The sequence below is a fragment of the Miniopterus natalensis genome, chromosome X (assembly GCF_054644295.1).
Source record: "Miniopterus natalensis isolate mMinNat1 chromosome X, mMinNat1.hap1, whole genome shotgun sequence".
Taxonomy (NCBI): Eukaryota; Metazoa; Chordata; class Mammalia; order Chiroptera; family Miniopteridae; genus Miniopterus; species Miniopterus natalensis.
The window spans coordinates 25,743,100-25,768,964 of record NC_142103.1 but is presented as its reverse complement, the minus strand read 5'-3'; the positions used below and the strand labels follow the sequence as shown (position 1 = coordinate 25,768,964).

Here is a 25,865-nt window from a genome sequence, read left to right as displayed (position 1 = left end):
AAACTTAATCTGCCATAGTGATGCCCTGCTGTTGCTTCTGCAGTATGCTACTCTGTTTATCTATTCATCATTAGATGGTGCACTGCTCAGGACAGCTTTCTGTTCACTATTGCTAACACAAATGTTTGGCAGGGCTAGCCATTGTGATAGGATTTGAGGAATTCAAAAAAAATCCTGGTCCAAATATATCTCCCTTGCTGGACACAGTGCCTGAAATGCATACAAGAAACATTTCACTTGAACTTTGTTTCTTTGGTATAAGGCAATGTATACCAAAGTGCAAATGCCACTCTCCAGAAGGAAGATACTGAGTCACTATTCAGCTATTAATACTTACAGTCAGAACTGCATTGGAATCCTAATTCGATTACAAGCTATCTGATCTTAGGTAACTTGCTAATTCTCTCTGAGCCAGTTTCCTCTTCTGAAAATGAGGATAATGACCAACAGTTGTGTGAATCAACTGAGATGATGCATGTAAAGCACATAATAAATGCTCAATGAGTAGTAGCTGTTCTTAGCCTCAGGGACAAAGGACCCTGAGGGAATACATCTAGGACTAGTAAATTTGGTTTGAGGGCCAGAAATCAGGTGAGGTCTGGTACAGGGAAACTGCTCAAAGCAAAGACCTTGGTGGGATGATGATATAGCCAGGGAATAGCATGGAAACTCTGGGGACCTGGGGTAAGAAGAGTTGGGTGGGAGGAAGAGGAAGGACTGAAACAAAGCCAAACAATACTTACATGAATTTTCCAACAACAAAAATGTAGTACTACTTAGGATGTCATGCTTTCTGAGGTAGTAAGCTCTGACACTGGGAGTGTTCAAGCAGAGGTTGGGTGCCGGCTAACTATCAGGATTACTATAGTCTACTCCAGGGCTCCTCCAACTTATATGTGTGTACAGGTCACCTGGGGATCTTGTTAAAATGCAGATTCTGATTCAGCAGGTCTGGGGTGGTACCCAAGATTCTTCATTTTTTATGAGCTCCCTGATGATGCTGATGCTTCCCATCATCAGACCTCATTCCTAGCCAGGCTCTGTGGCAGTTTGAAAAGAAACCACAGCAAAACAGAGGAATATGGTTGGGGAAAGCCAGAGAGTTACCCAGACAAGTCTCCATAGAGTCGAAGGACTTTGACAGAGTCTGGTTCTTAGCTTTGCAAGCTTTGACATTTGATTGGTAGTAAAACCAGAGACTTGGATCTTATAGACTGACTCACACTTAAGTAAATTCACAAAACACCAATATATAAGCCAGAATACTAATTAATTTATAATGAGAAGTATAACTTCTAACTGGACCAGATACTAGTGTTTGCCCATCAGTGCATTATCTCCCTGTAGGCATATTTATATGAGGAGCTAATAAAAAAGTTGATTGGCGAGGATGGACTTGTAGCAAGGGGAGTTCATGGGATGATTTTAATGGTTCATAGTCTGATACCTCCATCTCCACAATTGGGAAAGACCTCCAGAATAGTACTGGGCATGTTAGCTTCCTCACTAGTCCTACTATGTCCTGTCTTGCCCTTATACAATCCAGAAGATCTATTTAGTCCTAGGTATGATCATATTCATTTGTTCTACATAATTTAATATAAATTCATAATTTTAAACTCATCATAAAAAGTTTAAAATATAGAGAAAAATTGAAAAATTAATACATTGAGCACTTATATACCCACCATCTGGATTTAATTATTATTTTGCCCTATTTACTTTATGTATGTGTGAGTATGCAAATGTGTTTGCATGTGTGTTGAATTTACACTCTTTAATGTTGTCTTCTACACTCTTCATGTTCTGGCATAGCCTACTTGACCAGTGTTACTTTTATTGGCTCCCCTTTTGCAACTCACATCCCTGCCATACCTAACTACTGAATGTTAGTTCCCTGGATATTTCCTGGTGTTCTCATGTAATATACTATTGCCTATGCCTGAATATCCTTACTCTTATTGCTTGATTAACTTTATTTGTTCTTAAAGACTCAACCACACCCATGTTGCCATAGCATCCTGTTTTTCTCAGTTGTAACATTTATTACACTGTACATTATCATCTGTTTACCTCTCTGACTTTTCTAGTAAACTGTGAACTCACTGAGGGCAGGGACTGTTTCTTTTGACTCTGTATACCCATGCCTCTCCAGTATCTTGCTTTTAGTTGGTGTTCAGTAATCAGAAAATCCAACTGCCTACCAGAGAGTTCTACCTAATTACATCATAGGTACCTGAAAATCAATTTGTATACACTGAACTCTCCTCACCCTCCTATCCACTCTATAAATTTAAAATCTTCTTCCTGATTAATCAAGTGTCATTCGGTCTTCCAAGCCAAAAACTTCAGAGAAATCCCTAACTCTTCTCTCTCTTTTATACTCCAAACAAGTCCTGTTGATTCTACTTCCAAAATACATTCCCAATCTATTTATCTTCATTTCCACTACCTGTCTAGTCCAGGCCACCTTCATCTCTTACCTAGAGCACTTCCAGCAACCTTCTATCTGGACTCCCTGCTTCTACTCTTTTCCCTTCCAACCTATTATCCACAGAGAAGCCATAATGATCTCTAAAATTCAAATCTGATTATATATTACACTCTTTTAAAACCCTGATTATATTACTGCTTGCTTTTGGATAAAATCCAAACTCCTTAGCTTTACCCAAAGGACTCTCAAGAACTGACCCTTGTGGACATCTACAACTTTCTCTCTTGTGCTCTGGGTTGCATCCAACCATGTTGTGTTTATACAGACTGTAGTGCTTGTTGTTACCCAACATTTTCAGTTTCATGCCTCAATACTTTTCCTTGTATTGTTCTCTGCCAAGAAAGGCTAACCCTCTTAAACTCAGCACAGGTGTAACTTCCTCTGGAAAGCTTTTCCTTATTTCCCAGTTTGGGTTAGGTTCCTCTTCTCTATTACCCACTACTGCCCTATGCATACCTCTATCAGAGCACTTTCGCTATATACATATAGCACTCTATACTGCAATCATGAGTTTGCTTGTTTGTTTCATCAAAGTTAATTCATGAGCTTTTTGAAAGCAGAATTAATGTCTTATTTGGTTTTTTATCCCAATGCTTAGCCCATGGCTTGTATATAGTAGATGTGCAATAAATATTTGTTAACAAAAGAATGAATGAATATTAACAAATGTCTCTTCAAACTTCATTTTTGTACGTACTTTAGAAGACATCTCTTTTCTTTTGAACACATTGTTTCTCCAAAGTACAATATAGTTTATTTTCATACAGGTAATACTGATTGAATTTTGAGAGCTCTTCACTAACAAATTCAGATAATTTCTGGAATTGTACCATTTCTGAGAGGTGGCTGATCCTACCATTTTCTTTCCCTTAGTCAATTTAGATATTAACATCATTAATAATTAGGAGTGCCATGCTATTGGTCCCGTATACCTACCCCCCTGACCTCTAAAGTCCATTTCAATACCTAGGATTCATGTTTTACAGAATTGCCCATTTATTTGGATTCTAGGTGCTATTTGGTCATGATGTTAACTTTCCACTAGGTTTCTCTCAAGCTATAAAAGTATCAAGTGCAGAATTGTCCCATGCTTAATCTTTGGGAATAATATTAAGTAAATGTTGGGCTGAGATTGAGGGGAGGGATTGATCAGGAATTTAACAAATGTTGGGCTGGATAAAGTAAATTATATTTCTTTGAACTGAAAAAGTGGCTAAAGCTGAAATTCTGAACATCATTTTCTCTGATTATTACCTCAAAGTAACAACTTTAAGATGATTTTAAAAGTATTGTGTCCCTGAACCTACTTAATAATAGTATTTAACAGATATAATTTTTACAGTCTGCTTAGTACTATTTTAAGTGCTTTACATATGTAAATTCACTTCATCATCTGAACATCTCCAAGTGATAGGTACTATTATATTCCCATTTTACAGACGATGAGGAAACTGAGGCACAGAGAAATAATTTACGCAAGGTCAAGAGTTATCTGAAACCAGATGTATTAATTAGGCTTAATCCAATGCATAATTATTGAGCACCTACTAAATGTAATAACCAACAAAGTGCATAAAAATTGTACACCTAAAGTTAGGAGAAATCATAATGCAATAGTGTCATGAGTGAACTGTCAAAGTGAGTCATGCTTCTTTTAGTTAGTGGGAAATGGAGAAAGATGATGTGGTTAATGTCATGAATTGTGCAGACATATCCATTTGGATAAACCTAGTTTGTGAAGACGAAGAAGAGGCTTAGTTTTGACATGTGTGAAAACGAAATTTTTTTTAAGACTAAGATTACTTTTAGAAGGGGCCTTAGCATGCGGTAAGGATAAAACGGAAATACACAGATATGACGCTTGTTTGGAGCAGGAAAGGAAAAAGGTTTATATATATATATATATATATATATATATATATATATTTTTTTTTTTTTTTTTTTTTTTTTTAAAGGTAACGTACTTTTCCTGCGTCTCTCTTCCTAGAGACTTAGTAAAGGGCCTGCCCCCAGCACCACCCACATACCCAAATTCTCTGGACTACACCTCAGACCCTTCGGATCTGCCCTTTTTAGAAGTACTTTCACATTCTGGCACCTTAAGCCTGAAACGCCCTTTAGGCAAATGTTAGGATGAAAATGTGTTCTTGAAATTCAAAACGAACTCGAATACTACCAAAGAGCATTTTTTTATGTTCACAGATTCTATAATTCCTCACCTGTCCCTTTTTCCTAAAACCACTAGACACACCTAGCTACACAACCTCAGATCCTACTCTAATGCCTGCCCATCCTGTTACCCTTTTAAGAGGCGGATCCCGCAGTGTCCTTTCCTCACTCCCAGCCACCTCTACCCCCAGTCGGCTGGGCGGAGCTTCGTGCCAAAGCCCCAGAGCCCTACGCGGCCGCAGCAAATGCGAGGAGTACTGGAGCTGCGAAGAGCTGCTTCTGCGGCAACATCTCTACGGAAGATACGTGCCTCTGGGCTCGAACCTAGCTCTCCGCTCGCGCCACTCTCCCCCCGCCCCCTCCCCACCTGGCGCCCACCTGGTCACAGCCAGGGTCCTGTCGTGAGCCAGGAGGGCGCGCGTCACGCGCCTTAGGAAACCGCAGAGCGCGCGCGCCATGCGGCCGCCGCCCGGGGCCGGGGTCGTCTGCCGCGGTGGCTGCGGCTTTTCCCGGTTTTTGGCGTGGTGCTTCCTGCTGGCCCTGAGTCCGCGTGCCCCCGGCTCCCGGGGAGCCGAAGCTGTGTGGACCGCGTACCTCAACGTGTCCTGGCGGGTTCCGCACACCGCAGTGAACCGCACCGTGTGGGAGCTGAGCGAGGAGGGCGTGTACGGCCAGGATTCGCCGCTCCAGCCTGTGGCTGGGGTCCTGGTACCGCCCGATGGGCCAGGGGCTCTCAATGCCTGTAACCCGCACACAAATTTCACGGTGCCCACGGTCCCGGGGGACTGGGGACGCACCGTGCAAGTCTCTTGGTTGGCCCTCATCCAGCGCGGAGGGGGCTGCACCTTCGCAGACAAGATCCATCTGGCTTATGAGAGAGGGGCGTCTGGAGCCGTCATCTTTAACTTCCCGGGGACCCGCAATGAGGTCATCCCCATGTCTCACCCGGGTGAGTGTAGCTACTAAATTGTGCCTTTTCAAACCCCTTCCAAGGCCAGTTTCTCTTATTTCCCTCGGTGCTCTCCTCCTCTTATCCTTTGCTCCGAAAGAAAACCAGTGCCCTTTCTGTCCCCACAGAATGAGGCTGGGTGCTTTTCTCCCTGAGATTCACCCTGCATGGGGGGTTGGGCGGAAAATCCTTTAGAATTTGCCTCTCTGGTAGAAAAGGGTAAGAGAAACTGAGTGCGGAGACTGGCAACTCGGGGAGTGTTGGGCTCTTTGCGTTGCCTTTTCCTTGTGTTTCACAAGGGTGCCTTGCATTGGATTAATTGGTGGTGGGCACTGGCTTTGAAATAACTTGGGAGAAGACTGCCTGGAAATCCCTTCCTCACTCCTTTCCTGTTTAACAACCTCAGGCCTGCAGCAGATTTTCCCCTCTGCTCTCCCTGTTTTTCTCTCCGTGTTTCCTAGTATCAGGTACAAAGATTGTGTTACTGTGCCCTGTTAACCTCATTGCAGTTTTGGTGGAAACTTTGCTTTGCTCTTGGGCTCTTTTCTGCCCAGGTGTCTCAGGTCCCAAGTGACTGCTGGTATCGGTGCTTTCCTTTGCCTTTGAAAACTCTGATTTAGTGTTATTCAGTGTGATTTAGTGTTAATGAGTGACAAAAGAGACGATTAATGTTACTGAAAAAAGGTTTATGCATGAGGATAGCAAAGGCCTGGACTTTGTGAAAAGTATTCCAAGTGGCTCTTTAATTTGTGGAGATGATGTGGGTTACTATTTTTCCCTCTGCAGTTATCCTTCCAGAAACCTTTTCCCTAATTGTAATTAGATATCCATACTATATGCATAGTGATCCTAAGTCCCAAAGGACAAAGAAACAATTTTTGAAGAAAAAGCAAGAGACATAATAGCAGTGTGTCATAGTTGTTGAGAGCTAGGCTTCAAGTCAGGCCTTGGAATTCCAGATCTATTGCTTACTAGTTCTGTGACCTTGGGCAACTTATCTGAAGTCTTTGAGTCTGGGCTCCCTCGTCAATCAAATGTGAAAGAACCAAGAACTACTCCCATAGGTTTGCCTTGAGGATGAAATGAAATAATGCCTATAAAGAGTTTTAACACATCCTTCTCAGTCAAGTTTAGCTAATAGGATTAGCCTTTTAGGAGTCACTGGAGAGACAAATCTACTTATTTAAATACTTAGAGAGTGTTGTTGTGTGTGTTTTTTGTGTGTTTTTTTCCTGAAACACTACGTCTGGTACTGCCTAGAGAGCACTTGCATTGAATGCCTGGTGGCATAATGAAAAGAAGACTGAACTGGAACTCCGGAGATTTTAGTCTCTTCTTTGCCTCTAACAGCTTTGTAACCTTATACTAGTTACTCACTAAGTCAAATGATAGTGTAGAGGTAGGAGTTGGAGGCCAAGTTGGCAGAGTGTGCAGAGACAAAAGTGAACTAGATGAATTCTATTATCCCTTCCAGCTCTAAAATGCTGTGATTCTTAGATTTTATATTGATTAAAGGAGCAACTGTATCTCTCTTGGTTGATAATTCATTGATTAGAATGAAATTACTATTTTTGTTTTCTCTTTTTTTTCTTGGACTTTTTTTATTGTTGACACTATTACAGATGTCCCCCATCCTTCCCTTTGCCCCCCTTCGCCCAGCCCCTGCCCACCCCAGCCTTCACATTGAATTTATTGGGGTGACATTGGTTAATAAAATCACATAGATTTCAGGTGTACAGTTCTATAATACATCATCTGTATATTGTATTGTGTGTTCGCCACCCCAAGTCTTGTTCTTCACCATTTATTCCCTCTTTTCCCTCTTCTACCTCCCCTTACCCCCTCTGGTAATCAACATAATGTTGTCTGAGTCTCTGAGGTTTTTTTGTGTGTGTTTTTGTTTTTTGTTTTGGTTTTTGCTTACTCCCTTCTTAAAGGCTAATAAAAATGAAGAATAAGGACTTGGTAAATTTTAAAGTCTTTACATTTGAATTGGCTACTTAAATGCAAGGGTTTGACTTTGTCTCCTCCAAATGAGATTCACTTGCATAAATGATTTGGAACTGAAGAGTACTCTTTAATAAGAGAGTTTGTATTTAGACTGTTTTCATCCTACTTATGTTAAGGATATTTATCTGATAGTTTTAGGGATAATAAAATTATCCTTTAATATTTATCTGATAGTTTTAGGGATAATAAAATTAATTTTTCTTGCTCTGCCATTCTGTGCCAGGCACTCTGCATACATCTTACTTATACTTTATTGAGAGACAGTATGGTGTGCTAGGAAAAGCACAGGCATTGCAGTCAAGAATGTGAATCAAATTCTGGATTTACCAGACAACAGCTTTGTGTCCTTGGTCAGATTATCAAACTTTACTGAGTCTCAGTTTCCCCATCTATAAGATGGATATAATATTTACATTGCTGTGATTATTAAGGATAACATGTGTAAACTACCTAGAAGATAATAAACACTCAATTAAAGTTAATTATTAAAATAGGGTGATGCTAACAAGATGCAAAAAATTAACATACAAAATATATGATTATGCAACTGTTAGTTTGAAGACATGAAAACACTGGGAATCCAATCATTGCTGTTTTGCTTCAGGATACTATATAAAATAAAGCCCTAGCTCGGCCGGGCATGGCTCAGCGGTTGAGCATCGACCTAGGATCCAAGCAATCAGGGTTCAATTCCCGTTCAGGGCACATGCCTGGGTTGTGGACCCAATCCCCAGTCGGGGGCGTGCAGGAGGCAGCCAATCAATGACTCTCTCATCATTGATATTTCTATCTCTCTCTCTTCCTCTCCTTTCCTCTCTCTGAAATCAATAAAGATATATTAATTAATTAATTAATTAAAATAAAATAAAACCCTAAATATCAATCATTTAGTTAAACTACATTCAGAAAGGTATTTTAATACTTTAAAATTTTATTAGTATCTGAGATGATGACTATGGCAAAGTTTCCCATTAGACTATCTATAAAAAAGCTAGCTAGTTACTTGAGGTGTGGAATCACATTTCTCCCTTGAACTCCTGGAGAACCTACTTTTCAACATGGGGAAAATCACTTGGCATTTCATTCACATGCGTTGTTCACCATTTTTTGGCAAAGTGCTGTTTCTCATTTGCTTTGCTCATTCCTGAGATAAATCCTAGGGTTTATTGTAATTTCTCGTCAAAAACAACCTATCTTTGATCTTAAGTGTTGATTATTTCAATATATATAGCTGTGAATTGCATAAGGGCCACCAAATGAGGAAAAGCCAGTGCTGTCTTCCTTGTTCACAAAATCTCTCTTCAGCCACTCTCACAGGGGACTGTGATTAAATTGTTTGGCCTTTGTTTGAGTTTATGCTGAGCATCCATACTCTTACCTATTACAATCCTATGACCATGAAGACCCATTTATTCCAAGTCAGCAGAACTAATTGGTTTAGTTCTGGTTTAAAACTGTTATGGAGATGGTTGGGGAAGATGGCAGCACTGTGACAAGAAACAGAGTGCCCTTGCTCCCAGCCATAGACTTGATTTACCACTAAAATACTGCATAACCAGCTTGGAAAAACCAGAGAAATATACCTGAGTGGACATACTTTGAGTAGGAAGCACTGAAGGAACATCATAGAGTCTGGTAAGAGAGGGAAGGGGGTAGAAAGGGAGAGTCCCCCTGAAGCCTGTGCTGGGCTCCGAGGCCCTAGGGCTAGAGCCTGCAAAGCTCCCTCCCCTTGGGAGTGTGGACTGGCATCCAAAAGCTGGGATCTCAAACCGGAGTGGAAGAGAAGGGAAGGAGAGCTCATGCACGGGGGGGGGGGGGGGGGGGGAGAAGGACCCAGGGGAACAGTGTGCCAGCGAGGAGGGGACCGTGCCTTCCCAGTGAAAGAAAGCTGCTAATAGCAGCCAGGACAGGAGTCTTTCACGCTGGGTGCTAACCATAGGAAAGGCTGTCCAACAGTGTGTGGCTCCCGAATAGAAAGGGGCTGGAGGGCTGCACTGAGCAGCCATATACAGGGACCCTCTGCCTTCCTGTAAAGCATTGAGTATAACCCCAGAAAGCATTTTATCTGTGTGGCACAGGGAAAGGGAAGAAAGCCCTCCTACCACCAGAGACGGTCCAGATTTGCCAGGAGGGCGGATCAGGACTCCAGTCCCTGGAGCTGCCGGTGGGGCAGATTGGGAGTCTAGCTGCTGGAGCTTCCAGTGCAGAGGAACGGGTTTCCAGCCACCAGAGCTGCCATTGTGGAGAATCGGGGTTTTTTGTCCCGCTCTGAGGGGAGCTGGGATAGTGCACAAGGAGCTTTCCCAGCTTTTCTGAGATCAGCTGTGCCAGGGAGCTACATGGGGCTGACTTTGTGATCCCTCCTGCTTGGTACCAAGGTGTGAGGGCAACGGGACCTCCTATGGCAGGTTCTCTACCTGTGTGTTGCTTTGTGAATTTTTGAGTTTTTGATTGCTTAACGGATGTCCACCTTCCTGGCTTACTTTGGGGAGACAGACCAGTGAAAGTTGGGATTTGTATCTGCATACTGGAGAGATTGAATTAAGTGCCTGGTGGGATCAGCCAACCAGATCTGGGAAAGGAGAGGTGGAGCACGCCTACCTCTCCTGCAGGCTAGGAGCACCACCCCCAGCAAGAAAGGGACTGGGTCAGCTATCCCCCACTGGGCACAGTCCTGAGGGGAAACGGAGATCAGCTCACAGGACTACAATACAAGAATAAGACTCTCAAGGACTATTGTTTGGGAACTGGAGGAAAAGGTTAGAACCTCTTCTGGGGGCTGGGCAGGCAAAGTGCTCACTGGAATTGTTTTTTTTTTATTGAACCCACTGAGCCCAGGCTGCTGAAACTGCCCATACAGAAAAGGCAATAGCCTGGACGGGTGTGGCTCAGTAGTTGAGAGTCAACCTAGGATACAGGCAATCGGGGTTCAATTCCTGGTCAGGGCACATGCCTGGGTTGTGGGCCCGATCCCCAGTTGGGGGCATGCAGGAGGCAGCCAATCAATGACTCTCTCATCATTGATGTTTCTCTCTCTCTCCCTCCCATTTCCTCTCTCTGAAATCAATAAAGATATATTAAAAAAGAAAAGAAAAAGAAAAGGCAACAGACTGAAGTCAATCTGAAACTGCAGCAGGCCGTTGTATGGGAAACTAGAATTGGAGGATAGGGTAGAGACTGAGGAGGTGGTTTTAAAGTAGAGACTAACTTCTCCACAATGAGTGCCTGACAGCAAAACTTCTAAGTAAGGGAAGAAATATCCCGAGCCACACTAGCCGGCCTGCACTCTAAAGACTATTCAGAAGACTCTGGAGTAAGAACAGGGAACCACAAGTGGTAGGCAAAATAGCTGACAAGTGGAGGTGGTCCACAGAGAGCCACAGATCAGCCAACTACCTAAGGACATCAGAGCCAAACCTAGACAGCTCCTGATATTGGCTGATACATAAGTACCTCCCAGGAGAACTGAAATCAGCATACAAAACAGTGAGCCTCAGACAACATAAACAACCCAGATGAAACTCACCTGATTGACTTTTTTTTCTTTTTCTTTTTCTTTTTCTAGGAAAAAAAAGAGAAAAGAAAAAAATTCCTTTTTAAAATTTTTAATTTTTTTTTTAATTTAAATTTTTAAATTATTTTTTTAATTTGTTTTGCTTTGCTGGTTTTTGTTTTGTTTTGTTTTTTGTTCTATTACCAAGATTTTCTTGGTATTCTCTGCTTAACTGGTGGGATATTATAATTATAACCAATAAGTTTACTATTTTTCTCTATTGTTTCCCTCAAATCTCTTATTGGACTCCCGCCCTGCCCTTGTGTTATCACTCTCTTCTTGTTCCATTGGCATAACTTTTTTTTTCTTTTCTTTTTCTCCCTTCTATCTTCCTGTCTGTTTATTTGTATGCTTCTGTTTGTCTCTTGATTGTATTTTTATTTTTTATTTTTCAACTATTTTTCTATTCCTGTGCTCTATACTTATTTTTTGTTCATCCTTCTTTTAGAATCTTTTCTCTGCCCCCTTCATATCCCATCTAACTTCTCTATTTTTTACTTTTTATTTTATTATTATTTTTTTTTGGTTACTGTTAACAATAATATCCTTTCTCTCTTTTTTTTCTTTCACTATTTTTGTTTTTTTGTTTGTTTGTTTTTGCTGTAGCATATCTGGTCTCACTTCTACTTTCACTTTGGATGTTTTCATTGTGATTGTCCAGATATTTTGTAAGATACTGCTTGTTTCCGGACAGTTTGGTTGTGTATTGTCTTGCCTTGCCAGCACCTGTACAACAGCTCACACAATGTAGTTGGGGCTGAGCCACACAGTTAGCCAACCTTAGAGGAGAGTCCTCACAAGAATGGGTCAACAACAATCCAGACCCAATCACAACAGGAGACCCAAAGAACCCACAAAAGGGACACCCACAAAAGGGACAGACCTAGAACAAATAGCTCAAAAGTATAAGGAAAACACACCTCTGGGCTCCACTGGACATAAACTACAAAATCCCACCCCACAAGACTGGGAGACAGCAAATATATCGAATATACAGATATAAACACTAAGAGCCACCAAAATGGGGAATCAAAGAAACAACCCCCAAACTAAAGAAAAGGAAAAATTACCAGAAAAAGACCTTGATAAGACGGAGTTAAGCAAGTTATCAGAAATAGAGTTCAGAGTAATGGTTATAAAGATGCTCAAGGAAATTAATGAGAACCACAAGATACTTAATGGGAAGATCCAGGAACTTAGTGAAATACATGAAAAAAGGCCTAGATATCATAAATCCAGGCAGAAATGAAGAATACTATATCTGATATTGAGAATACGCTGGAGGAATTAAAAGCAGGCTCAATGAAGCAAAGGATTGAATAAGTGACTCAGAAGATAAGGTAGAAAAAGCCACTCATCAGAGCAGCAAAAAGAAAAAACACTTAAAAAGCATAAGGACAGTCTAAGGGAGCTTTGGGACAACATGAAACAAAACAACATTCACATCATTGGGCACCAGAGTGGGAGGAAAGTCAGCAAGGGATAGAAAACTTGGTGGTGGAAATAATGACAAAAATTTCCTACATGGGTGAGGGAGAAAGCCACACAAGTTCGTTCAAAAAAAGAGGAACCCTTAGAGACTCACTCCAAGACACATCATAATTAAAATGGCAAATATTAAGGACAAAGAGAATATTAGGGCTGCAAGAAAGAGACAAGAAGTGACCTACAAGGGAACCCCCATACGGCTGACAGCAGATTCCTCAAACAGAAACACTTCAGGCCAGAAGGCATGGGCATGAAGGTCTCAAAGTATTGAAAAGCAAGAACCTGCAACCAAGACTGCTTTATCCAGCAAGGCTGTCGTTTAAAATTGAAGATGAAATAAAGAGCTTCCCAGACAAAAGAAGACCAAAGGAGTTCAGTTCCACCAAACCAGCATTATAAGAAATGCTAAAAGGACTGCTTTAAGATGAGAAGAAATATTGAGAGAAAGGTACATCAGCATAAAGGGGGAAAATAGCATTAAATAAGTATATATCAATAGTAACCTTAAATGTAAACAGAATAAATGCTGCATTTGAAAGACATAGGGTAGCTGAATGGATAAGAAAACAGGACGGAAATATATGCTGCCTACAAGATCTTAACACACATGAAAGCAAAAGATTCACACAGGCTGAAAATGAAGGGATGGAAAAAAATATTCCATGCAAATGGGAACAAACAAACAAAAAAGCTGGATTAGCAATACTTATTTCTGACAAAATACACTTCAAAATAAAGACCATAACAAGAGACAAAGAATGTCACTACTTAATACTCAAGGGATCAATCCAACAGGAGGAAATGACCCTTATAAATATATATGCACTCAATATAAGAGCAGCTAAATGTATTCAAAACTTCTTGGTTTTCCTTAAGGGGGAGATCAACAGCAACACAATGATAGTGGTGGACTTTAACACCCCACTGTCGTCATTGGACAGATCATCAAGACAAAAAAATCAACAGGGAAACGCAGACCTTAAATGACACACTATATCTAATGGATTTAATTGACATTTACAGAACATTTTATCCCAAAGCAGCAGAATACACATTCTTCTCAAGTGCACATGGAACATTCTCAAAAATATACCACATGTTACAGCACAAGGCAAGTCAATACAAATTCAAGAAGACTGAAATCATATCAATTATTTTCTCAGATCTCAATGACGTGAAACTAGAAATGAACCATTATATAAAAAAAACAAACTCAAAAATATTCAAACACGTGGAAGCTAAATAGCATATTATTAATCAATAAAAGGGTTACCAATAAGATCAAGGAAGACATCAAACACTTCTTGGAAATAAATGAAAATGAAGAGACAACAACCCAAAACCTATGGGACACAGCAAAAGCTGTCCTGAGAGGGAAGTTCATAACATTACAGGCATACCTCAAGAAACAAGAAAAAGTTCTACTAAACCATCTAACACAACAACTAAAAGGACTAGAACGAGAACAGCAAAAAAAAAAACCCCGAGGACGTAGAAGTAAGGAAATAATAATGATCAGAGCAGAAATCAATGAAAATGTAGACTAAAAAAAAAACAGTACAAAAAATCAATGAAATGAAGACTGGTTCTTTGAAAAAGATAAATAAGATCAATGAACCTTTGGCCAGGCTCACCAAGAAACAGAGAGAGGACCCAAATAAAAAATATCAGAGATGAAAGAGTAGATATAACAACTGACCCAACAGAAATACAAAGGATTGTAAGAAAATACTGTGAGCAACTATATGCTAAGAAACTGGGCAATATGGGTGAAATGGACAATTTCCTAGAAGCATAAAACCTTCCAAAGCTGAATCAGGAAGAGTCAGAAAACCTGAACAGGCCAAGAACAACTAACGAAATTGAAACAGTAATCAAAAAACTCCCAGCAAACAAAAGTCCTAGACCAGATGGATTTATAGGCGACTTTTACCAAATACTCAAAGAAGAATTAACACCAATTCTCCTCAAACTATTCCAGAAAATTCAAGAGGCGGGAAGCCCCCCAAGCTCTTTTTATGAGACCAGCATCATCCTAACCCCAAAACCAGATAAAGGCACTACAAAGAAAGAAAATTACAGGCCAATATCCCTGATGAACATAGATGCTAAAATCCTTAACAAAGTACTAGCAAATCGGATCCAGCAGTACATTAAAAAGATTATACACTATGACCAAGTGGGATTTATTCCAGGGATGCAAGGCTGGTATAATATTTGCAAATCAATAAATGTGATACATTATGTGAACAAAATGAAAGACAAAAATCATACGATCATATCAATAGATGCAGAAAAAGCATTCAACAAAATCCAGCACCCATTTTTTATAAAAACTCTCAGCAAAGTTGGGATAGAGGGAACATAACATAATCAAGGTTGCATATGACAAACCTACAGCCAACATCATGCTCAATGGTCAAAAACTAAAAACATTTCCCTTAATAACAGAAACAAGACAGGGATGTCCACTTTCACCATTCATTTGACATAGTACTGGAAGTCCTTGCTACAGCCATCAGACAGGAAGAAAACATAAAAGGCATCCAAATTGGAGAGGAGGAAGTAAAACTGTCATTATTTGCAGATGACATGATATTGTACATAGAAAACCCTAAAGACTTGACCAATGTACTACTGGATTTAATAAATGAATTTGGCAAGGTAGCTGGATACAAAATTAACATCCAGAAATTAGTGGCATTTTTATACACCATCAATGAAGTCTCAGAGAAACTAAAAAACAATACCATTTACTATTGTAACTAACAAAATAAGATATCTAAGAATAAACTTAACCAAGGATGTTAAAGACCTGTACTTGGAAAACTACGGGACACTGAAAAAAGAAATAGAGGAAGATATAAACAAGTGGAAGAATATACCATGTTCTTGGATTGGAAGAATTAATATGATTAAAATGTCCGTACTACCAAAAGCAATGTATAGATTCAATGCAATTCTGATTAAAATACCAACAGCATATTTCACACAGCAAGAACAAATATTCCAAAAATTTCTATGGAACCAACAAAAACCCCAAATAGCCCCAGCCATCTTGAGAATGAAGAACAGAGTGGGAGGGATCACTATACCAGATATCAAACCTTACTACAGAGCCACTATAATCAAAACAGCCACTGTAATCAAAATCTGGTATTGGTACAACAACAGACATATAGATAAGTGGAACAGAACAGAGACCCCAGAAATAGACCCACACCATTATGGTCAGTTAATATTTGACAAAGGAGGCAAGAGCATACAATGGAATAAAGACAGTCTCTTCAATAAATGGTGCTGGGAAAATTGGACAGATACTTGGGAAAAAATGAAACTAGATCCCCAATCTACTCCATGCACAAGAATAAACTCAAAATGGATAAAAGACTTAAATGTAAGTCGCAAAACCATAAAAATCCTGGAAGAAAACAGGCAGTAAAGTCACAGACATCTCACGTAATGGAATTTTCACTGACACATCTCCTAGGGTAAGAGAAAGAAAAGAAAAAATAAACACATGGGACTACATCAAACTAAAAAGCTTCTACACAGCAAAAGAAATCAGCCTCAAAATTCAAAGGAACCTCATGGTATGGAAGAATGTATTTGCCAAGGTTGTATCTGATAAGGGGCTAATCTCCAAAGTGTATAAAGAACTAATACAACTCAACAAGAGTAAGACAGACAATCCAATTAAAAAATGGGCAAAGGACCCGAATAGACACTTCTCCGAAGAGGACATACAGGTGGCCAAGAGATATAAGAAAAAATGCTCAACGTCGCTAATCAAAGAGATGCAAATGAAAACCACAATGAGTTATCACTTCACACCTGTCAGAATGGCTGCCATCAACAAATCAACAAATAACACATGCTGGTGAGGATATGGAGAAAGGGGAACCCTGGTACACTGCTGGTGGGAATTCAGACTGGGGCAGCCACTATAGAAAACAGTATACAGTTTCCTCAAAAAATTAAAAATGGAACTGCCTTTTGACCCAGTGATCCCACTTCTAGGAATATATCTTTAGAATCCTGAAACACTAATCAGAAAGAATCTATGCCACCCTATGTTCATAGCAGTGAAATTTACAATAGCTAAGATCTGGAAGTAGCCCAAGTGCCCATCAGTAGATGAGTGGATAAAAAAGCTGTGGGACATGTATGCCATGGAATACTATGCAGCTGTAAAGAAGAAGGATCTCTTACCTTTTGAGACAGTATGGATGGACCTGGAGAATATTATGCTAAGTGAAATAAGCCAGGCAGAGAAAGACAAACCACATGATCTCACTCATATGTGGAATCTAAAGAAGGTAATAAACTGATGAACAAAATAGATTCAGTGACATGGAAGCATGGATCAGACTGATGAATCTCAGAGGGAAGGTGGAGATGCATGGGTTGGTGGGGTGAGATTAACCAATGAATTTATATGCATATATGCATAACCCAGAGGCACAGACAGTAGTGCAATGAGGGACTTTGTAATGTTGATAAAAGCTCTACCTCTCCTTTTCCATGTGTTTCACCTTAAGGACTGCATTTTGTTTTCATAACCTATGATGATCTGAAAAAAATTGACTTATTTTAATAGCACTTGTAATGTTCCTAAAAGTTTGAAGAACATAACTTGGATTTGTGGCTTGATTAGCCATTAATAGTTTTCCAAGTCAGTACATCTTTTCTCATTAGAGGATTTCAACAGTATTTAGATGAAGGCTAGAAAAACATGGTTATATTGAGTGCGGTTTTCATTTGTAGATCTATAAACAACCTTTATTTAACACAGTTCTAACATATTTTGAGTTATAGAATATTTCGAATTCTTTTTTTCCACCTCCATTATTTCATTTTGGCAAGGGAACAGGATGCTTAAGAGACAGAAACTGGCCAGTGCAAAAGCACCAGTCACCTCCATTGCCTTAACCAGCACACCCACCCATCCTTTTTGCTGCTTCTGTTTTTCTGCTTGACTGATATCTTTTGGTTCAGCTGGCAAACAAGACAAATTCACTTACCTTGAGTAATATAATTAAGGGCTAACAGATTACCCTTTGATGGTAAGGAAAGCTACATGATTGCTCTATTTTTATTTCAACCTATTGTACCAAAGAGGAATGTGTTCCATTTGAAATTGTGAGACACCATATTACAATGGAAGGACCGGTATCCTTGAGTCAGACCGCTTGGCTTGAATTCCAGCCCTACCAATTAATATGTGATATTGGGCAAGTTGTTAACCTGGACTTCATTTATCTTGTTCATAAAAGGGAGGATAATACCCATTTTTCTATAATATTGTAAATAAAGTGTTCGACATGTAGTGGACATTTAATAAATGTTAGTTTTTTTAAACCTTCTGCTAACAATTTTATTACAAAACATAATATTTCTCCTTTGGTAATTACAACTGTTCACTACCATATTTTCAAATCTGTAATTGTTTTATATGCAGAAGCAGAAAAAACACACCTGTGACATTCAAATTGCTGTTTTTCTGGTCAGTTTCTGACATATACAGAGAGAAATCACGTAATCGAGAAACTGAAACTATTTTGTTCTTCTTCACTGTGTATTTCCATTTTAAGCAGCAGCAAGAACTTAAAATCAAGATATTAAGTTCTAGCAATAGAAATTGCTACGGATCTTTTGATGGCACACTGGATAAGTGAGGGGACTTAGGAATCAGATGGATTTTGACTTGAATTCCAACCTATCAGGTAATAGCTTTGTGCCTTAGCCAAATTAACCTCTTTAGAACTCAGTTTTTTAATCTATAGAATGGGAGATGATAGTACTTACCTCATAGGGTTATAGTCAGGGATAAGTTAGATAATATGTAAAGCACTTAGTATACAGCCTAATTCATTAAAGGATAGCTTAACCACCTCACCATCATCTATAGCCCTGTCTTGGAGATTGGCAATACATGTTACAGCAGGCCTTCTCAGAGCCTCTGTTATATTAAAGAAACACTATTTAACTTCATTCAATGAGTTATTTTCTAAACTCATTTATTTATATAATCCTTTTTCTCTCAAAATACTTAATATCCATCTGAAATATAATTTTAAAAACACTGATTGCCATACACTTGATAACCCCTCACTCTCATTTTATTACACTGGCCTCATATTTTAACAATATCAAAGTTTTGTCAGTGTAAAGGAGTAACTAAACCAGTTATCTCACTATGGTAAAAACAAAATGTTTTCAGTGTGATAACAAACATTTTAGTTATACTGTAATTCTTCGTATTAATATGGTACCTTTTATATCAGCTTAATGTGACTTCATTTAGTAGTATTCCATTGTGTAAATGTACCACAGCTTTTTTTTATTTATTTTATTTTTGTTTAAAATATTACAGATGTCCCTTTTTTCTTCCCAGTGGCCTGTTCCACCCCGTCCCATCCCTCTCCCCAGTCCCTCTCCCCGCCATTGTCCGTGTCCTTGGGTTGTGCGTATATGCATATAAATTCTTTAGTTCCTCTCTCCCCCTCTACCCACCCGCCCTCCTCCATCCCTCTGACATTCTTCAGTCTCATCTATGCTTCCATGTCATTGAATCTATTCTGTTCATCAGTTTATTAAATTCTTTAGATTCCACGTATAAGTGAGATCATGTGATGTTTGTCTTTCGCTGTCTGGCTTATTTCACTTATAGCTAAGATCTGGAAACAACCCAAGTGCCTGACAACAGATGAGTGGATAAAAAAGCTATGGGTCATTTACACCATGGAATACTATGCAGCTGTAAAGAAGAAGAATCTTGTACCCGTTGGGACAGTATGGATGGACCTAGAGAAAATTACCACAGCTTTTTTATCCACTCTTCCACTGATGGACACTTGGGCTGCTTCTAAATCTTGCCTATTGTAAATAACACTGCAATGAACATAGGGGTGCACATATTCTTTCGAATTAGTGATTCGGGCTTCTTTGAATATATTCCCAGGAGTGGAATTGAAGGGGATTAAGCAAAAAACAAAACTAAACTCATAGATACAGACAACAGTATGGTGATTACTAGAGGTCAAGGGCGGGGGGAGGTAGAAGAGGATATTGGGGGAATAAATGGTGATGGAAGGAGACTTGATTTGGGGCTGATGAACACACAGTACAATATGCAGATGATATATTATAGAATTATACACCTGATAACCAGTGTCACCCCAATAAACTCAATAAAAAGGGGGGAAAAGAACTGTACACCCCAAACCTATATCATTTTATTAACCAATGTCACCACAGTAAATTCAATAAAAAAGAAAAAAAAGGGAGCTCTGCAGGATAGGTTTGTTTTCCTTACTGACTTTCAGAAACAACTTACTGTGAAAGGATAAAACTACAAGTGAGACAGGTTTGTGTTTGTTTTTATAATTAGTATATGGGCCTTAGTACAGAGGTTAGCTTTTATAATACTTCATATAGGAGGAAATTTACTATTTTCACTTGGTAAAATGTCCTTATTTATGAATTTTTATACTAAATGATACCAGAATTTCTCCAGAGGCATACCAAATTCCCTTTTTCTCTAATTAGGATACCTAATAGAATACTAATTGAATTTCTGTAACTTTTGTACCCTTAGGTTCTTGTGGCCAGGGCAAAAAATGTACCCTATCTCTGAACATAATGCTCTTCCTAATTTTAACAGTGCAATTTTCAACATAATTCCCCTATTAGAAAGTATATTTGAAGAGAATGCATACAAAAAGAGGTTCAAATTTAAGCAAATGTTTGAGTACCTCTTTATGACCAGCGCTGTGCTGGATGTCGTGGTAGGAAGAGAAGAGTGAGCAGGGTGTAAGAAGCTCAGGATAAACAATGATGTGGTCTTTTCCTTCCAGGGAGCTCATATTTTCAGGCTCTGTTGCATTTTTTGGCTAATAATAATATTTTAGTCTGGCACTCAAATATCAATTTAAGCAGGGCTTTTAGATCTACACAAAAATGCCGCTCTCTAGAGTTTAGCAGTATTTAAGGTACAGAGTGAATGTTTGTTCCTTCCATACATTCTTGTACCAGTTTTACCAGGTCTGAAAGGTGAAGGGTAAAGTGACAAGTGGTGGAGGCCATGTCCCAATTTCATTGTAAATCTAGGCCATGGCTTGGCTCTGTGCTCATATTTTCCCCCTTTACACAGCAACAATTTATTCAGTGGAATTCTCCCTCCCAAGATCTCACATTGCAGGAAAACAAAACCAATTTATACAAGGGCAAAGGATCACCATAATTTCTTTTTTAAATTAAATTTTAATTTTTTACACCATAACTTCCAATGTTGATATAACTTTTCCTGAAACCCCTAAAGCTCCTGTTTATCATTTTATACTGCCCAACAATATCTTTATGTTTTTAACTTGCTGTGTATATATCATTAGTCTGTGGTTGCTTCACCTTGCACCATCAAATATTCTTATCAGATTCTGAATGGCTCTGGATATTGCACAATTTATTATCCCTAAGGATTGAATACATTGATGCTTGGAATTAACTGATTAGCATTCCTCTATAAAACATTAATAAATAGCAACAACAAATGTTGAATTTGGTTCCAGAAACCTTGCTACCCTCAAACAAAAACTATGACAATAGAAAACTTCAGCATAAAATTTTTAATACAATTACAGGATACCCAATTAATTAAATAACATACATACTACAGTTTTTTCATGGCTTTGAAATAGCCTCATTACTTTCTTTTCCTCGGTATCAGCACAAATTTAAGGTTGTATAGACACTAAACTGTTCCAACTACTTTAAGACTTATCTTTTATGACGTCTGAACCTCTTCATAAGTGACGAAATCACCACTCTCCTTTTGAACAAAAATAACTGGACTCTAAATTGAGGTTGGGACTAAAATGGCATCTGTCCTAGCTCCTAAATGTGAGAGATTTAGGTGTAACCAAGCCCCATTTGGAGAGGGATTTTTGCCACCATTATTAGTTCTGCTCTGGCAGTATGGTAATTTCAATGGGATCAACACTGTTGCAGTGCATGTCACACTAAACCCAAGGTCTGTAGAGTAGGATTAGTGTTCAACTTTTTATCTTTGGATATGTGATATGGCCTTGCTGTAGGCAGACATGTCCTGTCAAGATATGCCATCTTTGAATGTAGGAAGGAGGTGTACCTTAGACTCTGTTCACCACTATTATCTTTAACGATAAATTTGTTTTCAGATTGAATCAAGATTCAAATTATCAGTAAATATAGCATACTTAAAATTGCATTAATCAAACATTTATTTGACAAGTGTTATGTTCCAGGTACTCTGCTAGATGTTGTAGATACAGTGATGAAAGACCCAGTCCCTAACCTAAAGGAATTAATAGATTAGTGAAACTCAAGTAAACCAGATAACCTCAAGTGAAGTCTGCACTAGACAGTGTAAAAACTGAATGTCTAACCCAGATGGGCCAAGATCTTATAAAAGGAGGTTGTACTTTATTTTTATTTATTTATTTTTAAAATATATCTTTATTCATTTCAGAGAGGAAGGGAGAGGGAGAGAGAGAAACATCAATGATGAGAGAATTGTCATTGATCGACTGCCTCCTGCACGCCCCTGACTGAAGATTGAGCCTGCATCCCGGGTATGTGCCCTGACCAGGAATTGAACCTTCATCTCCTGGATCCTAGGTCTATGCTTAACTGCTGAGCCACACCCAGCCGGGCGAGGAGGTTGTACTTTAAGTGAAATGGAGCTCTTTAAGGGCCTTTAGCAAAGGAATAATATAAACATTTTTTCCTTTTATTAACATGTTTTCTTTTTATTTGAATTTATTGGGATGACATTGGTTAATAAAATTATATAGGTTTCAGGTGTACAATTCAATAATACATCATCTGTATATTGTATTGTGCATTCACCACCACAAGTCAAGTCTGTTTCCATCACCATTTGTCCCCCCTTTACCCTCTTCTACTTCCCCCAACCCCTCTTTCCCTCAGGAAATCACCATAATGTTGTCTGTGTCTATGAGTTTGTTTGTTTTGTTTAATCCCTTTGCTTTTTTCATACAAACCCACATCATGCCTCCCCTGACAGCTGTCAGTCTGTTATCTATCTGAGTCTGTTTTTATTTTGTTTGTTACTTTATTTTGTTCATTAGATTCCACATATGAGTGAAGTCATATGGTACTTGTCTTTCTCTGACTGACTTATTTCACTTAGCATAATGCTCTCCAGGTAACAGGTTTTTTTCCCTTGTAGAAAAATGTACCTGGTAGCTATGAGGGGAATGAATTGTAGGGCTAAGACTGCTGATTTGGAGAGCAATGAGGAGGTTGTTATAGTGATTAAGGTGAGAGGCAATGGTGACGCTGAAGTTGTATTATAACATGAAAGGAATGGCCCTGTTTCTTATGTGGCTAATTTTCAAACTTCTCTATGTGAAGTACTTACTAATAAAAATAAAATACTTCTACTGACAGAGTTTTTCTATGCAGAGTAAAGGATTGGCATTGATCTGGTCAGAGTGACTGGACCACTGTATTGGAACTCAAACTATAATCAAACTCCAGCTTAATATTTCCAAATACATGGGCCATACCTTTCAGGTCAGGCCCTCAGAGAGATGGCTGCGGTGCAGGGACCTTAGGTGAATATGGACAGTGGCAAGCTGAAACTGAGCAAAAAGTAGTGGTAATCATTAGTCCCAGGGTGTTCTGACATGTTGACGCAAGCTGCTATAAGGCTTGTTAGGGGCCCCTGCACCAACATCCTGGTGGTGGCAGAGGGAGCTGTGAATGGGTCAACTTGCTCCTTTCACAGCGCTTCACAAGGTCAAGGTACTTTCTAATAAAAGAAGTGAGCTAAAGAGATGCCTGAAAGCTGAGAAGGAGGTGGTGGAGAAGGAGGTCAAGCACAAGGAGCTCAGTCAGAAACAACTAATCCAGGCCAATGTTGATGCCACCAACCACACCACTGACAATGATATGGGTGCAAAGGAGAAGAGTCTGGGGCCCAAACCAATATTACAAGATCTGCAGCCAAGCAGTTCACCAACTAAAGGTCAATGAGTAAAACCCATACCCGTACAAGTTCCATGTAGACATCTTGCTCAGTCACTTCACTCAAGAATATAGTCACCTGCAGCCTGGGGACCACCTGAGTGACATCACCTAAAAATGACAGGTAGATCCCATGCCTAAAGAGTTTCCATGACCTTAGGGGAGAGGGGGTCAAGTTGCAAGTCATGGCCAATTCCAGGAATTATAAATCAGAAGAAGAATTTATTTGTATCAATAACACAACCTGTGTCAGAAGGACATAATTGGAATTCAGGGGAATCCTAGGAAAACCAAGAAGGATGAACTGAGCATCATTCCCTAAGAGATCACACTGCTGTCTCCTTGCTTGCATATGTTACCTCATCTTCACTTTGGCCTCAAAGACAAGGAAACATGATATCTTCAGAGATACTGTGCTTGGTCCTGAACAACTTTGTGAGGGAGAAATTTGTCATCTGCTCTAAGCTCATCACACATAAAGGAAGTTTCTTGGATGAATTGGAATTCTTAGAGATTGAAACTACCATGTTGAACATCTACCAGGGAAAGTTGTAACCACACCTTTTATCACCTACCACAATGAGCTGGACATGAATCTATATATGAGAATTGCTTTAGAACTCTACCATAAGATGCTGATGTTTTGTGGCATTGACCAGGTTTACAAAATTGTACACCAGTTCCTGAATGAAGGAATTAACTTGATTCACAATTCTGAGTTCACCATCTGTGAGTTCTACATGGCCTAGGCAGATATCATGATCTCATGGAAATCACAGAAAAGATGATTTCAGGGATAATAGTGAAGCATATTACAGGCAGTTACAAGCTCACTTACCAACCAGATGGCCCTAAGGGCCAAGCCTGAGAGATTGACTTCAACCCACCCTTCTGGAGAATCAGCATGATAGAAGAGTTTGAGAAAGCCTTGGGGGGAGGCATGAAGCTGACAGGAACTGAAGAAACTCACTCAGAAAATTCTTTATGATATCTGTGTGGCAAAAGCTGTTGAATGCCCTCCACCTGGTACCAGTCAGGCTCCTTGATAAACTTGTTGGGGAGTTCCTGGAAGTGATGCATCAATCCTACATTAATCTGTAATCACCCACAGATAATGAGCCCTTTGGCCAAATGACACTGCTCTAAAGAGAGACCCAACTGAGCACTTTGAGCTGTTTGTCATGAAGAAGGAAATAGCATGCCTACACCAAGCTGAATGACTCCATGAGGAAGTGGCAGCTTTTGAAAGAACAGGCCAAGGCCAAGGCTGTTGGTGATGATGAGACCATGTTCATAGATGAACGCTTCTACACCACCCTGGAATATGGGCTGCCCCCCACAGCTGGCTGGGGCATGGGCATAGACCAATTCACCATGTTTCTCACAGACTAGTCTAATAACATCAAGGAAGTACTTCTATTTCCTGCCATGAAACCCGAAGACAAGAAAGAAAATGTGGCCACTGGTGATATGCTGGGAAGCACAACAGCTAACACTTCTGTCTAGAAAATAATAATTGCAAGTCATATAACTCATGCATCTTTATATTTCTGGAAAAGACCAAGGACTGCAAGAGAATTCTTGTATGTTGCTATCCATTTGACTATTGCAGTTCATTCACCAGAAGAGAGAAAAGGAATTAATAATTCCTTTCTTACTCCTTGTTACAAATAAACCCTTTCTCTAAAAAATAAATAAATAAAACTATGGGCCACAGATAACATGCAGCCAAAGAACCCACAGAATTTGTTAAACTGTGGATTCCTCAGCCCTACCCCAGACATTCTGAATCGGAAGAGAGACCTAGGAATTCAGTGTTTTAGCAAGTTTCCCAGGTTATTCTCATGCATATTAAAGTTTGGAGATCATTGATCCTACCCAACAGTTTTCAAATTATGATCTGGGACCACAGGACCCTGAGACTTTCAGGGGTCCATGAGATCAAAACTGTTTTCATAATAATATGTAGACATTATTTTCCATATTCACTGTGTTGACATTTACATGGAGGACGTAAAAGCAGTGGTCAGCAAAAACTACTGGCCCCTTAGCACAAATTAAGACAGAGCACCAAACTGTATTGTGTACTATACCTCCATTCACTTACAATAAAAAGAAAATGTCAGTTTTATTTAAGAATGTCATTGATGAATCAGTAAGAATAATTAATT

At 39.4% G+C, this 25,865-nt stretch overlaps 1 protein-coding gene and 1 pseudogene across 1 annotated transcript in view; both read left to right on the top strand.

The window, feature by feature from the left end:
• Positions 1-5,119: 5,119 nt before the first annotated feature.
• Positions 5,120-25,865, top strand: part of RNF128 (ring finger protein 128) — a 70,499-nt gene continuing 49,753 nt past the window's right edge. Inside the window, exon 1 of the mRNA XM_016206385.2 lies at positions 5,120-5,612. Coding sequence (XP_016061871.2) covers positions 5,120-5,612 — 493 coding nt within the window. The remainder of the gene's footprint in view (positions 5,613-25,865) is intronic.
• On the top strand, positions 23,259-25,200 carry LOC107532133 (lysine--tRNA ligase-like; annotated as a pseudogene).